At 41.5% G+C, this 17,245-nt stretch overlaps 1 protein-coding gene across 1 annotated transcript in view; it reads right to left on the bottom strand.

Annotated features, from left to right (window-relative positions):
• Positions 1–16,520, bottom strand: part of myt1b (myelin transcription factor 1b) — a 103,051-nt gene extending 86,531 nt beyond the window's left edge. Inside the window, exon 1 of the mRNA XM_054608475.1 lies at positions 16,415–16,520. Coding sequence (XP_054464450.1) covers positions 16,415–16,520 — 106 coding nt within the window. The remainder of the gene's footprint in view (positions 1–16,414) is intronic.
• Positions 16,521–17,245: the final 725 nt, after the last annotated feature.

Here is a 17,245-nt window from a genome sequence, read left to right as displayed (position 1 = left end):
AGAGGCTGTGAGCAGAGCAGCAATAAGAAAATAGGACAGAGTTGTATTGATGAATTTATAACATCTGATTGACACACCTGTTCTATTGCTGTAAGCTTCTGCATAATTCAAATTAAGTCATCCATATGCAGTTCAAATAGAAGTTTCTTTGTATTCATTTTAATCTTTTGTAGGGTTTCTTAAAGTGTCAAGTAGCCTTTCCTCAGTTATGTATAATACAGACTGTGTGTGGTCTAACCAGGTTTATTAATTAAAGCTCTTATCTGTTCATTTAGAGTAGAGCATAAGACCATTTCCATAGCACTAGAAGTATCATTTCAAGCAACCACAACAACCGTTACTATTTTTGGAAGGTATCAGGGTTGCTTAGGAGAGCCCCATAGATGTCCTGGCATGTCTCAATAAAGCCACAATGAACGTTTAAATGAAGGAAACCTGCTGTCATGATTGTAACAGATAGATGAAGCCAGCAATGTTACATATTACATGTCTGAAAAAAGAGCAGATCGAACCTCTCTGTCAGCATATACCTGTGTGTGTGGAAATCACCAATCAGCTACTACATCAGGATGCATGTCTCTGAGTACCTCAGGTCTTTAATGTAAGTCTAAACAGCCTTGAAAGCATCTTGGCGGATGTTTTTCTCCTCACAGGTTCAAGTTGTTGTTGTACTCATTTGAAACCAGCTGATAAACCATCTCCTATGCCAAAAAGATACAGCGTGGAAGAATCATTGTCTTGAAGGAAAAGTTTGTGGCATAAATAAAGAGTAAATCCTGGCTATGCCTGTTTGACCCTGCAGTTGCAACGAGGCTAATTAGTCCTTGAGGGAGATGGGAATGAATGATCCTGTGCTACCACAATGCAGTGATAACATGAAGGAAAAAACTAGAGTGAAATGATCAAAACAACAAAAGATTGATGCAACAGCAGTTAATGCACTTCAGAGAGAAAAAAAATCCAGTTATTTACAGTAAATGGCAAAGTCCTCTTCATTTGCTCGATGTGTGCTATTGACTGGCATCATTTACGTCAAAGAGAAAACAGACGCAAAGGAAAACAGATGCAGAGAAACAAGATAGGGAATCCAGATCAATAATGGGAGAGGGGTCGCTGACTCCAACACACTTACACACACACACTTACACACACACACACACACACACACACACACACACACACACACACACACACACACACACACACACACACACACACACACACACACACACACACACACACACACACACTCACACACACAAACACACACACACACACACACACACACACACACACACACACACACACACACACACACAGACCCCTTAATAATGTCTTTAAGGCCAGGAAGAGCAATAGTAAATCATGCTGTGGACTATACTACTTATACTCACTTATAACAAACTTATGCAAACACATTCACTTCTGTTCAAATCAGATGGTTAAATTCAGTGATATACTGACCCTTTGATTGACACTTCAGACCCCCTGAAAGCCTCAATTGCAAAATTTCAGATGGTCTCTAAAATCACAAAACAATTATTTGTCACTCGCAGCTAAAATCAGTTAAAAAGTATATTAAAAGCTTACTCATGCCCAGTAATTTTCATTATTCGAGACGCAACAGGTTGCTCGAAGGGAGCCTGTCTTCTCATGTGTTTGTGGACCTAACGGACACCTTTTGGACAATATATAATCCAGTGCCATTCATGAGGACCTGGATTAAAGCAGCACGTTCTCTCTTCTCTTCTTGGATACCAGGATGGCAACTAGAAGAAGCCGAGCCAAGGTGTGTGTGTCGAGTTCGAGTGTGTCAGGGTAATGAGAGAGGATTGTGCTGGGTGATTCTGTTGCAGGGCGTAGCTGCTGCGTTGTATAGTTGTGTGAGCAACCTTATTGTTAACGATATAAGCCCAAGTGATGTGTGTACAAAGTGTGTGTGTGTGTGTGTGTGTGTGTGTGTGTGTGTGTGTGTGTGTGTGTGTGTGTGTGTGTGTGTGTGTGTGTGTGTGTGTGTGGGATTGGACGGAACCCCCGATTAACACCAAGAGTATTTGCACAATGTGTGACTTCATTAGATCAATTTACTGTATCGATTCACTGACTATGTATTTCATTAACTTTTTTTCTTCCCTAAGGAAATGCAATCACAGCTCTTCAGTGTGCACAACAGATACAGCATGGTTTCACAGGAGGCGTTTCAGCCGCGTTTTACATGAAACAAATATGCTTCTGTTTTACTCAATCTAGCTGTCTACACAGGCAGAGTAGCAGCTCTCCTTTCAGGCTCGTAAAGGCAGCCTTAGGCGTATTTCAAAGTTCCTAGTCTATTTACTTCTGCTCTAGAAGTGGAACTACTGTGGTTCTGTATTGAGCTCTGACAGCTGCCAAAACACGGGTGACATACAACTCAATAATGTGCCTTAATACTTCCTGTGTAGACACAGTGCCATTGAATGCATCACCATTCAAATGTAGTTCAGTACGCACAACAGTAAGTGAACGCATCTCAGTTCATACCAACTGTAGCATTCCTGCTGTCTTCAGGTCATTAGAACGTTCAATCTGTTGTTCAGTAACAATGGTGATTCAGTGTAGACAGTTCAGTAGGAATATTTGTTCATTCATCTTCTGAACATATAACCTGGACCACCAGTTGGTTCGTTACACAGAACCATCTAAGAAGCCGTCATTGTAAAGTGTTTGGAAAAGGGCAGGTTATTGGCAGGTGATTGGATGAACCATTTGTCATCAAACCTGATTTGGGAGAAGAACAAAGACATCTTTTCAGTCTAGAAAAGCCTTCAGTGTTGTTCTTTACTCTTTTTTTAATAAAGAAATTCTCTTCAGTTTTAATAGAATGGATGCTTTTTCAGCATCTACGCTAACCTCTTAAGGAGCCACCGTTGTTTAGAACAAACGGTCTCCTCTCTGTGTCGTCACACACCTAAGCCACTCCCCTTTCTGCCAGTAGCTCCTCATAGGACTCTGTTTTGTAGCTTTAAGGGATTGATTGGTAGGACCTGATTGGTCCTCTGGCTTACCGGACACAAACGCATTACTTGAATCCTGACACAATGGATTGTTGTGTCATATGTGATCCAGACATGGCAGTGCTTGATATTTCAGCAGTGTGTGTGCGTATGTGCTTGTGCGTAAGAAGTGTCTCTTAGGACATGGGATCAGTTTGGAGAGGAAACCAAGGTAACATATTACTGTCAGGATGAGAGCCTCAGGCCTGGATAAACACACTAACACACAAATATAAAGTTGAGATTAAAAAAAAAAAAAAAAAGCCTTTTTATCCTTTAAGATCGCATCACTGGTTGTATTGTTAAGCTTTCTAACAATATATGCAAAAAAAGTAAAAAGAAAATCTATCTATTCATATTTTTGTTTCAAAATCCAATCAGCTTTTCTTCCTGTGAAGACAAAATATGACGTGTGCTCATGTAAGCTATAGTACCAACTATTTCAATCAGTAATCACATCCATCCATCAATCTGAAACTTTTAACAAGGGAGGTGTGTGGAGCCCCAGTGTAAGCACGCCCACATTTCAGAGGTCCAATCAAATGTGAAGGATTTGATTTCGATCCCTCTCGTAACTGGACACCGCTGTAACTCTCTTACTTCTGTTTCCCTGTGACTTCAAATGGATAAACGCAGGACGACAAAAAAGCATGCAACACAGGAATGAACAGGCAGAGACTTAAAACTTTAAATCCTTATAAGACCCTCAAAATGTTTCTGTAGGTTTGACAACACAAATCCAAGTTGGTGTATTTGGCTCACTGATGCCTCTGTGCTCTAAGCCTTCTACATAGATGTGATAATGGGATTCATTGCTTCCCCTCCCCTTTCTCTTCTCCCTCCTCATGTCCTGCACGCCATCCATTTGAAAAGGAAGGCACCGCATTTAAATTACACAGGCAGTTTACTGTAAGAGTCCACCAGGGAAATCGAAAAGAGACAGAAAGAGAAAAGGGGAGAAGGGGGGGTGGGGGTGTAAAACAGAGTTATGGGAAATCGCGTAGGATGGAAGGCAAAGTGCACAGAGAGATGGGGGGAAGATATGGACGGGATGGAGGGAAGACGTGGAGTGAGGGGGAGAGTGAGGCCTGGAAGCTCACTGTCTATCCTTTGTCCTTGATTTGTGTTTTGTTGTTGAAGATGAAGAACCCATTTGCCATCACTCTCTCTCTCTCTCTCTCTCTCTCTCTCTCTCTCTTTTCTCTCTCTCTGTGTCCATCCTCTCTCTCTCTCACGTTGTTTCTGTGGACCATGCTGACCACCGTCCTCTCCTCCTCTGCCCTGATGGGTGACAAACAAGCCCAAGCAATCCCACAATGCTCTTTGTCATCCCTGCAGAGGACTGGTGCGTTTCGCTATTTGCATGCAAATAGAGAACCCCCACTCCCCCCCATCCCGCACACACACAAACACACACTTACATATACATTCCATCACCCTCCTCTCTACGCTCATTCATTTCGTCCTGCATTGTGTTTCAGAGGTGTACTTGGAAAGTACCATAGTGTTTGAAAAGTACTCTGTGGTATTGACGTAAATCTAAATGGATTAAATTTACTTTGTAGGGCAATTAATTCCACAGACTAAAACCAATAATGATAATAATTTTTTAAAGAATTGCAAATTTATCAAATAGCAAATATGGAGTATTCACAATTCGGTGCTTTGTAGTCGAGGTGGTCCGATATAAGGGATCTGACCCAAAACAGACACAACAGTGGAAAAATTACCAGAACCTGATGCACATTCCAAAGAGACCTGAACTATAATGAGACCAGATCCAGAGTGTGGACGACCCCCACAGACCCAAATAGAGATGGAACATCAACACCTACGGCAGCATCCTATCCTTAAACAAGTAGCCGCATTCAAAAAGAGCAGAAATATATTAACAACATCCTAAGGGTGAATGTAAAGTCATCAAAATCTATAGAATTGATTGAAGGTCCTGTTTTTTTTACCTCAGGCACTAACAATAACACATGCTGTAGCCATGTGGACTTTAGATGGACTGAAAATAATAATTTCTTACCAATATAACATCTGTTAATCAAATTCCAAAAAGTATTTCAGTCTTTTAATAAAATTAATTAACACAAACCGCCCTGGACCCGCGCAGTACTCAGCTTAGTTTCTGCACTGAAGTTGCTTACTACTTCTTTCAACGCGTGTACATTGACAATGATGGACAGCTTAACTTGTAATGTTACACAGGCATAATGTTCTGGGACCGTGGTGAAAAAGTTACTGGCAATATATCTGTTTTCGCTAGCTCTGCTAGTTATCGGAATCAAGAAGGAAAAAGTGGTATTGGTACGTCTCTTCTCATCCAACGAACTCTGCCTTTGTCTCCTTTATTTTTTTAATCTTATACACAGATGACTGTTGCAGTAGATACAAAAATGGCTGCATTGAAAGGCCGTCCCTTCTCAGTCAGCCAGATAATGGGGCGGCTGTGGCTCACGAGGTAGAGCGCAACATGCTGAGGTGTCCTTGAGTATGACACCTAACCCCAAGTTGCTCTCCGGGCGCTTCTTAGCATCCCACTGGGTTAAATGCAGAAGGGAAATTTCGTGTATATACGTGTCTATGGATGTACATGACCAATAAAGCTGATATTCATATTCATAATGCAAAAAAACCCAAACATGTACTGATCCACAAACGTTTCCTAATGTCAGGCTGCTGGTTCTAGCTTCATATTCACTCTATCAGTGTGGTATCAATCTTCTCACCTAACTCTCAGGGAGAAAGTGAATAGATGTATTTACAAGTGTCAAACTATTCCTGTAAAACTGCTGAAATATCAACACATGCAGATAGAGAAACAAGTAGACAGGTTTTTCTACACCCCTCTTTCCTCCCTCTCCTCCTTCCTACAAACCATTACTGGGGCACAAACAGGCCATTATGCCAGACAGGCAGCCATGATTCTCTCTCTCTGCCTCATACAGACACAGAGCACACAGCCCTGCTGCTTCCTCCCCCTGTGAATGAAAGAGGAAGTGCAGAGGAGACCGAAGAGTAAAGAGTCCTCTGTCTCCTCCGTCTCTCTCAGACAGGAGTGACACCACAGCCGACAACAACAACAACAACGACAGTGACAAGCGGTGCTGCCGAATTATTCATGAGGGCTGAAGAACGCAACCGCAAAGGAGCTCAGTGTCTCCAAAACTCACTCACTTTGCAGCCTGTGTGTTTTCAAAGTCAACCCGTTCATGAGTTACAACCCCAAACTTACAGCCTCCAAGAGGAGATTTCCCTCTCAATGGCGCCCACCTGGTCTGAGAAAGGAAGGCAGCAAACTAAAAGACTCAAGTATCAAAGTGCCTATTCTCCAACTTGGTTGAAAAGTTTGCAGTTCGTCACAAGTAGCGCTCTGTTGCAGAACAAGACAACTTTGTGTGACACCTGAGCTCCTACAAAGCGGCAGTTAAAACACTGTGTGCTGGTCGGAGACGTGTTTCACATCCACAATGAGGACATAAACACATTTTGTGCTTTGACTGAGACTTTGGGAAAGTTCGGAAACAGCATTTCATAAAGAGAAGACTGTTCGTACAAACACATCCATTATCTCTCATCTTGGTAAAAAATGAAACTTCCTTAACATAAAACTGCATTTCAATGATTTGTGTCTGTGCTAGTTATGCTTGAGTAGTCTATTTCTTTTTTTTTTTTTCGAAGAAAGGCGTCTGCGTTTTGCTGACTGGGCTTTAAAAAGCTGCGGGCCTCTTTATTGCTGGCACGTTAGGATAATAAGTTGGTTTTGTCTTATATCATAAACACCCTAACACCCAAACGCTCCTCGCTGTCAACTATCTAATGAACGTGAACAAAAATGATCTTAAAATCTTTATCCTTGTACTATTTCAGTCTAAAAAACACCTTAAGAGTCATGTAAATTACTTGTATTTAACTTCAAACTGTTGCATACAGTAATATATATTCATTCATTCATTCATTAACAGACATTCATACCTCAACAACTTTTGGATGGATTGCCATGAAATTAAATCATGGTTTAACTTCAATTAAATAGTTTAACTTAAATCATGTTGCACATTTTAAAACTAATTCAAAATGGAAAAAAAATTAAACTTCTCTTTAAATGTCAGTTTACTTTTTAGTCTAAACCTAGATTAAATTTAACCATCAAAAATTTGAGCTCCAATTTGAAACTGTGATCCAGTATTAACTTTTAATTTACACTTGCAGAGGTTTAACTATTAAATGTCTGTCTTCTTCAGAAAGATGATGAATGGTGCAAAATCAAATCCATGAAGAAAGTTAGGAACAGACTCAAACAGTTGAGTTTTATAGTTCTGGTTAAGCAAGGAAACTGTTCTGGAGCTGAACAGGAATTTGGTACACATATCCATGCCTGCTTCAGTGTGTATTGTACTTTGGTGATCCCTGACCTTTCAATTGGAGCCATTATCAGGTCAAAACGTTCTGTCCAACAAAGGGATTTATGACCAGATACCTGCGAAATTAATTACTTTCAACATCCTCAGCTGTACTTTGTGTTCATTGCTAATACTAGCATGCTACTGCTTGAAACTAATATGATAAAACTATGAACATACGTACCTGCCAAAAATGAGCATGTTAGCACTGTGAGTACATTAGCGTGCTGACCTTAGCATTAAGCTTAAAGCACCGCCGGCCTTAGTACAACCTCACAGAGCTGCTAGAATGACAACAAACTCTTTTCATGATGTTCACCAAACATTGAACAAACTTTGCAATAAAAAAACCAGTTAGTTCGGAGGATATTCAGCTGACTTGTCCAACTCACACTTCTAAGTGTCAGCTTAACTTTAACTAAACTTGATAGACTTGAAAAATGTTAACCTATACTTTAAGAGTGAGTTCAGAGCTTAAACTGAGCATGTTCCTCTGGACGGAATCACCAGGGTTCAGGGGCTGCATGTCTTTGAATCCCTGCCACGGTGCATCATGCCTGGGGCACGACACTCCGAAGCTCCCTGGAGGCCCGACAGGGTTGGATCTGATGAATGTGGGTCACAGGGAGCTCCCTCTCTATGTGTGTGTGTGTGTGTGTGTGTGTGTGTGTGTGTGTGTGTGTGTGTGTGTGTGTGTGTGTGTGTGTGTGTGTGTGTGTACGAGTATGTGTGTGTATTTAAGAGAATCCCAACTCAGACAGCCTTTGGGGTAATAATGAGGAATGGACCTATTTATCAAAGCAGGAAGTGGAGCGTAAAGCATACACATACAAACACCAGACCACACATGCGCATGAAACGGGCAGTCACACGGACACGTGCAGACGTCTAACAGCATAATAAGACACAGCCTTACAAAGAAAAAAAGAAAAAAACAGAATCACAATTCTCAAATATGAAATAGAAAGACACTTTGGGAAAGGAAGACGTTCCACTTCACAGATCATGCAGCAAACACAAAAAGCCACAGCGGACCTAAGATGCATATTGTGTAACACCAACAGAGCCCGCCTGAGCCGCTTGCAGCGCACTTCCACCCGGTATGCTGCGTCTACCATCCTGCCTCGTGGAACCCTGTGACTGAGCCATGAATACTGCATGGCTTTCCTGAAAGCACGGGGCCCTGTGGAACTAGCAGGCAGAGTGTGTGGGTTCCTCTGCAGGTCACTGTGCCACAGTGTCTCCGCTCTATATTTACTCCACATGAACCTGACTGGGGGTGTGTGTGTGTGTATATATATATATATATGTGTGGGTGGATGGGTGTGCTGGGGTGATAGAGAGAGAGACGGTGAAAGAGTGTTTATGTTTGTATGCAGGAAGGTGATGTGTGTATGAGCGTGTGTATGCGCATATTTACGTGTTAATGTGAGGATCTGTGTGTGTGTGTGTGTGTGTGTGTGTGTGTGTGTGTGTGTGTGTGTGTGTGTGTGTGTGTGTGTGTGTGTGTGTGTTTGTTTATGCGAGTATGGGGGTGAGGAGGCACACAAGCATGTAGAGTGTTTGTGTGCACATGAAGGTGAACGTGCATCTGTGCGTGCATGCATGCACTTATAGATGTGTTTATGGTTGTTTTATGAACCTGGGGATTCAGGGTATGTGTGTGTGTGTGTGTGTGTGTGTGTGTGTGTGTGTGTGTGTGTGTGTGTGTGTGTGTGTGTGTGTGTGTGTGTGTGTGTGTGTGTGTGTGTGTGTTTGTTTTAGAGGTGAAATAATACTCCTTTCCTGGTAATGTCACATGTTTGCCTGCACAGACAAATGCTCAGACTGCATGGAGAATGTATTCAGTGTACCAGAAGAATCATGATGTCTCACACTGGGCAGGGGTGGGGGAAGGGTGTGTGTGTGTGTGTGTGTGTGTGTGTGTGTGTGTGTGTGTGTGTGTGTGTGTGTGTGTGTGTGTGTGTGTGTACATGTGAGAGAGACAAAGATGACCAAACACTAGCTACAGACAATATATGAGCCACATTTCCCATTTCCTAGTTGTTAAGGGGGAGGTGGTGGGCTGCAGCTCTTTCAGTGATAATAGCAGGGAATGCAGACAATGGCGAAGGTGATTCAATAAACAACCCAGATGCTTCATTCTGAAACAGAAGACACATACACACACATAATATATACACACACACAAACACACACAATATAGGAGCACAATGAAAACCTCCTTTGCAGAACTTGACATATGGCGCGCACAATTTCCCTCTCAATTTCAGATCCAACTCCCACAGACGTACTCGCTGGCAAATTGCCCCCCCCATACTCCTCCTCCTGCTCCTCTTTCCTCATCCCCCCCCCCCCCTCCTCCCTCCCAATTCACTCCTCTTTCTGAAAGTCATCTGCTCGCTAAGCAGTAAGCAACATCGCGGGCCGCTCGCAGAAATGAGAGTATACAAATGATTTGTGGCACAGGCGTCCCCACTGGCGCCAGCCTAGATGGCTGAAAGGAGGAGGGTGGGGGTCCAGGGCGGGGGGGATAATGTCACTTTCACCTTGTGTTTCTCTAGCAGGCCCATGATGATCATTTTTTCCCATTTTCATCGCAAATTTGTTTCGGGCAAGGGCTCTAGAGGGGGAGAGAGAGAGAGAGGAGAGCACCAGGGAGGGATGGAGGGTGAGAGCGGGTCCCCTTTGCTTTGCTGAGTGGAAGAAGAGAGAGAGAGGCAGAGAGAAGGAAAGACTGGGTAAACAAGAGAGAAAGGGGAGGAGGGCATGTATAAGGGGGTGGAGCAAAGAGGAGAGAGGTGGGGGGGCGCATCTGCACAGTGACCTTTTTCTGATCCAATCTCACTGATGAATCCTAATGAAGGATTTAATAAAATCACAGTTTACAATCTGTCTCTGCATCAAAGCGTGCAATCCAATTCAAAACAGAGGCCCATCTACATTTCCAATATTGTTGCAAACCCATCAACCCCACCAGGCCCTTCCCTGAAAAATAAGTGGGCACACGTCTGTGTGTGTGTGTGTGTGTGTGTGTGTGTGTGTGTGTGTGTGTGTGTGTGTGTGTGTGTGTGTGTTTGTGAGAAATGGAGAGAGAGGGAAATTGGCCAGGCCGGAGAGTGAGCGGCTGGCACATTTGTTCCAGCTGTAGCCTAATGTCACAACTCGTCATATTCATTTGGCCTTCTAATGAGGCGAAAGTCAACAAGGTGCAGCATACATGAGCGGAATTGCTGCTGCGGCTCCCGGCTAAATGAGCAGAAAGGTAGAGAAGAGAGTGAAAGACACAAAGGACACGATACCGAGAGGGAGCATAACATGAGAAACCATCTCAAACTTGATAATGTTCGGGATGACAGTGAATTCACACACACACACACACACACACACACACACACACACACACACTCACACACACTTCACACACACACTCTTCATACACATCGTCATACGATTGAACATTTCCCTGAAATGAAAAGGGCACACCTGTTACACTGTCAGTAAGCTGGGAGTCTGCAGAGTAAACAAGACGGATGGCTGGATCAATGCAACCGTTTGAATGTTTAGAAGTTGATGCAGTGAAGTGAAGTGAAGAGGAGAGAGGAGAGGAGAGGAGAGGAGAGGAGAGGAGAGGAGAGGGATGACTGCTGGAGAGAAAAATGCTGAAAACTCACAGCGGAAAAGTCAGTAAATGCTCTGCAACAGTGACATCTGCTGGTGAGAAGTTATAATAACACCATGGCGTCACAGTTTTTAGCAGGGACCATGCTGCAGAACCAAACTAACAATATACCAATCATGTTCAAAGAATCATAACCTAGCTGATGTAAATAGGTTTCCAACATTTCGCAATGAAGTTATAAAGTTCACAGAGAAAAAAATATCTAAAGGTGTATGTATATATATATATCACAGTTATGGTATAAGTCACAATACAGAAATTATTCTGTAAATTCAGTTAAGAAAAGCTTTAAAATAACCATACTGTATCACATTTGATCATTTTCTGCCATACAAACAAAAACAGCTGCCTCACATGAGACAACGCTTGAGCTAAAAACAGAGGACTCAAAACAGTAAAACTAGAATTCTGTCAAAACCGAAGCTTTGAGGATCCTGATAACAATCATTACAGGTGTTTACAGTTCAACAGGTGCAAATAAATACCAGCCTGCCTTCAGTCAATACAATTGTAAAAATCTCACAAATGAGTCTTCCGGAAAATACCAAAATAAAATAAAAAATACTTATTTTTTCACTCATCTTTCATTTCAATAGTTGACTAAATACTGTCAAAGTTTCCTACAGTGTGAAAACATCTGGTGATGTCACCAAAGTTCTTCCTCGTCTTGTGTTGGTTAGATGCCTCCTCTTGCTCTGTATCTACAGATTCACTCTACATGTTTGCCCAAATCACGTTACCTTGCCAGGCAGCTGGGTTCAAGAGATCATAAGATCTCACAAAGTCATGCAATATCATGACATTACGTGAGAACCACGATTGAAACGGTGTTACCTAATGTCTATTAGTGGATATATCTCTCTTTATACTGTGATGTCACCCAACCATGCGGTCTGTAAAAACAGATGTCAGACCATAGTATAAAAAGCATCATCCTATCAATACCAGTATCTGTGTGATCCACCTCAGTACATAAACATTACAAAAACGAAACATAAATCAGTGCACTTCCTGAATGCCTTTGGCATTAAACATAGTATTATTTAGCCTAGCACCTAGCTGACTTTTTCTTTACTCATAGCTTTTCTACTCTTACTTGGTTTAAGTCAATGTATCTACCGACATAACAACACCGGCGTTGAAATTCAGCCTGCATGGACATTTCAAAAAGCTGAGTTTAGCCAGCACTGGTACAGGAGTAAAGAGCAGCAGACTGCTGAGTGCCGTCTCTCTGCTCTAAGCACACACAGTGTGTGTAGGCTCCTCGCACCTGGCTCAGCCTGCATTTATAAGAAGTGGACAGTCATCATGATGTCACCTCATGTCATTGGTTTGTGGAGTGCTGTTTTGAAGCCTTCAATTGGATTGGACTACGGACATCGCCATTTTGTTGGTTTTTTGCAACCGAGGAACAGAAGTTACTATATTTGGAATGCGAGGAGTGTTGTAGAGACACCTTATCTGCTCTGGCATCGCCCGTGACCTGTCAATCACAGTAGCCCCGCCCTAAAGATACCCTACTTTATGGTCTATTTGACTCTAAATTAACCATAATTTACTAAATGAACATCCTGCTGTATTGAAGAAGACTTGACACTACAGATTGAGATCATAAACTCATGTTTACAGTCAATAGAGAAGTGTAGTCCTTTTCTCATAGACTTCTATACAAATGGAGGAGTCGCCCCCTGCTGGTTAGTATAGAGAATGCAAGTTTGAAGACACTTCTGCATTGGCTTCAGTCGGCAGAACCGGAGGTTGCTGCTTGGTGACATCGTGCTTTTTTTACTCTGTGCAGCAGTGATGAAGCATTGTACTAAAGCGCAACGCTACACCACTGGTCAGACGTTCAACAGACATAAACCTTTCAACACATAGAAGCAATGCAGCTATATCCTGTCCAGAATTCTATTGTGGACGTGCTACCTTCTTCTAGTCAGTATTTTACTACAGTAGATGGAGTTTAAAGAAACAGCATGGGAGAAAAGCAATGTTTTGCTGTATGTATTTTACAACTAAAAGAATTAAAAAAAATGAATCAATCGAGATCGATTTCTTATTTTCAATATTTTATCTTGCTGTTGGTAAAGGGGTGCGCTGCTCTCATACGGCGTTTACGGCTGAAAACATCAGCGTGACCAACGGCGTTGTTGCGGAAGCATAGCACTCACCAAACGGCCCTCCTCAGATAACCACGGTTAGCTCTGTCAAAACATTTGCGTAGTTTGTACTGTTGGCGCTTTTAGCACTGTTAGCTGCGATCTGCCAGCTCTGTAGTCCGCATGTTCAGAGGTGTTGAGAGGTAATATACATGCTCCTAATCTTAATCTTGTACCTCTAAAGCCATCAGAAATCTGGCTATCTTGATCCCGCCAGACAGAGAACAAGCTCCATCACCGAAGATAGAACTCATACAAAACAACCACATGTAGTAATTCAGCAGGGTTTATGCATGGTAAAAATTGGTTCTTTGGTTGAGGAGAAACTCACAACATTGCCCCCAACCAGAGTCTCCCTCCTACATATGTGTGTTAATGAAAAACATAACTCTGGATCCACAAAAATGGGATCAAAGCCACAATACCAATGCCATGTTATAGATCAGTGGTACCTCTGAGGAATAGGTGCATTGATTGGATATGTGATCTAATGTCTGACTGCTGCCTGCATCTGTAGCTGTAATTTCTCTCTGACCAGACTTTAGATTGCAATTACCTTCTGTATTGACAACACATGTTAATGGGAGTGTGTGTGCCAGATTCCAATCTACATGAACTGCACTGTGAGTATGTATGCTTTAATATGATGTTTAGGTGAGGGGTATGGGGCGAAACATTTGTTTTGAGTGTGTGTGTGTGTGTGTGTGTGTGTGTGTGTGTGTGTGTGTGTGTGTGTGTGTGTGTGTGTGTGTGTGTGTGTGTGTGTGTGTGTGTGTCTCCAGAAGGCCTGAGTTGATCAGAGTGAGGAGCGACAGCTGTGCTACAAATCAGAGCCCATTTACTGGTGACAGAGTCATTAAAGCCTGCTCATCTCATAAAACACAATGCACATGGTCAAATACCATTCACTCCATTCACGCTCATAACTCAGTCTCCTGGGCATGCACACACACTCGCATGCAAACACGCAATCTCTCCCAAAGCTAAACCGAGTGTGTTGATTGGAAAGACTATAGGGGCGGTTTCCTGTGTGTGTGTGTGTGTGTGTGTGTGTGTGTGTGTGTGTGTGTGTGTGTGTGTGTGTGTGTGTGTGTGTGTGTGTGTGTCGTTTGTGAATCCATAATAAGTAGGGTGATAACGACACTGAGGTAAGGTGGGTACTTGCTAGAAAGCTAAAAGCACAGCAGCAGTAACACTGCCTCACTTTGTCCAAGGGTTGTTTTACGATAAGTGCACATCACAAAACACGCGCTATATCGACCTCTTCTTCTTCTTCTTCTTCTTCTTCTTCTTCTTCTTCTTCTTCTTCTTCTTCTTCTTCTTCTTCTTCTTCTTCTTCTTCTGCTCACAGTAAAGCACAAATGGACAAAATATGTAGAGTTATGCAGATTTACTGCACGGATAAAATAATTACACATCTACTCTTGGTTTTTCCCGTCACACACACCCTTCCGCTGCGTTTCTTCACAGCCATACTTCAACAACCTCTCTCTTCTAGAGGTCATCTATGAAAACCTCATTGTTATAAAATACCTTGTATATGTCTAATATAAATCGATGAAGCAAAAGTAGAATCCATTTTGACTCATTTCCATCCAGAGCAATGCCATGTAAAGCATCTTTATCATTGTTGGATATAATGAGTGAATTACTTGATATGAGATTGCTTCTACAAATTTCTTCACTTCCTCAATTTTATTCTACATTTGAGGGAAATGGTCTGACACTGAAGTCCTCCTTCAGACATCTTGGTGTGTGTGAGTACCCAGTGTACATCTCCAAAATAGTTCTCTCCTCAGGAGCAGAGAGTCATCGTCTCCCCCAGGCCTCAATGCATAAGCTGTAAATAAGAAGTGGTCATCGTCACCGTGACGTCACCCATTTGTTCCAAGCCTTGAGTTGGGCTTTTTGTTCAGTGTTTTATATGTGTGTGTTATGTCAGCAATAGAGAGACTGTGTTTTTCCCCTTTCAATAACTCTTTATTGAATAATATGATGTAGAATCCTGAGAACAATCCTGCGAGGGGGAGTACACAGGCCAGTGCAGAGGAAATAGAAAGAAGCTCAGGGAGCTTATGTGACTGACTACCGAGTTAGCAGCTCAGCCCTCGGATACTCTGGCTTCTCTCTTGGAGCTGTTCCACAAGGCAGAACAAAAACATTTGGTGATTTTGCTTTTAGCCATTAATGCTCCAAGACGTTGGAACATCTTCCAGAGGATCTGAGAGTACATTCAAATGTTGATAATTTAAAAAGAAACTAAAAACCCATCTGTTCAGTCTGGCTTTTATGTAGTGTTTTATAATTTTATGTTTTTTATAATTATTGTTCATTATTATGTCTGATTTTATGTATTGTTTTATGTGTTTTTATGCTATGCTTTTTTTCCTAAATAATTTTGCTCTTATTTGACTTTTTTTTTACAGTTTTACCATGATCAGTTTATTCAGAGTTGTAATTTATTTTCTTAACTTAATTTGGTGTGCATTTTTTAATTAATCTTAAATCTTAATTTGGTGTAGTCTCTTCATCCCTCCATTTTCTTCTTGTTTCTGTCTTGTCAATCATTTGTTAAAAGCAGTTGGAATTTAATTTGATTGTGAAATATATTATTATTGATTATTTGAGCTAGACCAGCAAGTAGACACTAATAGGAAGGACCAGAAATTTTGTGAAGACTTGAAGATGAATGTCACTGTGCCAATGTAACAGTGTGACCGGACCTTGAATCTATTTATTTGTTTATTTTTGGTTCATGAAACATAGTATTTGGCAGTACTACACAAACTTCTCTTCATAAAGTTGCCGCTTATCACATTACAGGGTGAGCCTGAACGTCCATGAATTTACTGTGGCTTTTATCAGTGTATCTAACCATGTCGTGTTCTTGTCCAGTGTACATAGAGACTACAGTATGTGAGCTCATATACATACAGACACAGTGTCATTGAGGTATAAATCTTGAAAGCATAGAAGTAGGGGAAATCTACAAGTGTATGATGAAGCGTGTAGGAATCCCTGGTGTAAACGTAACTGTACATTGTGGTTCTACTACAGTAATATGGTGTTGGATGGAGGTCAAGAGTTAAGAGGAGGGAGACGTTAACACACACAGTGAGACGTGTGTCTTACCTTTCTCTGAGAATTCACCATCCCTCATGGCCTGTTCAGAGCGAGGGAGCAGAGCTGTTGATGACCCATTGACCTTGAGGTGAAGAATCCGGCTGAACATCACCATGTGCCTGAAGGGCAGACTCAGAAAAATCAGGTTTTGTTGTATAGTCCACAGCGTAGCCATCTTATTGACAACTTAAATGATATTTCACTAGTTGTGTCATTATACAAAGTCCTCAGTTTGGTAAAAAATGTGTTGTTGTTTTTTTATCTATCAAAACAATGTTCTCATGTGACTTATGTAGCTGAACATTTAAACAAAAAGAGTCAAACTATACATTAGTGAGAAAGAAAAAGTATCATCAACAAACACATGACTTTAAGTCCACTTACTTAGCATTTATAAGCAGCATACAAACGTTAACTAATCGTTAATTACACTCTTTAATGTATCGACGGATTTAAGTGTTTATTAATGCATCTGTCAACAAATCTAACTCCCCATGACTAGAGGCTGCTGTATACACAGATACTGAAAGGACAATATAGTAAAACACAGTAGTAATGTGAAACATATCTTCATAGGAGAGGTTATAATTCTGGACAAATGTTTTACATTAATACACACTTAACAATGTCCGCTTATAATTTCATTGTAGCATGTTATAAACCATTTATTAAATATCTATATAGCACTTCTAAATCTTAAAGGGGGACATAAAGTAAAGCATTACAGAATTGTAAAGTTTACATTCGTGACATGAAGAAAAAACTTACCTCTTCTGACAAAAGCTTTGAATAAACTCCTGCTTAATAGTTAGAATCTGACATTTAAAAAAATATCTGTGC

Source organism: Anoplopoma fimbria, chromosome 12, assembly GCF_027596085.1.
Source record: "Anoplopoma fimbria isolate UVic2021 breed Golden Eagle Sablefish chromosome 12, Afim_UVic_2022, whole genome shotgun sequence".
Classification (NCBI taxonomy): domain Eukaryota; kingdom Metazoa; phylum Chordata; class Actinopteri; order Perciformes; family Anoplopomatidae; genus Anoplopoma; species Anoplopoma fimbria.
This window is presented reverse-complemented; position numbering and strand designations above follow the sequence as displayed.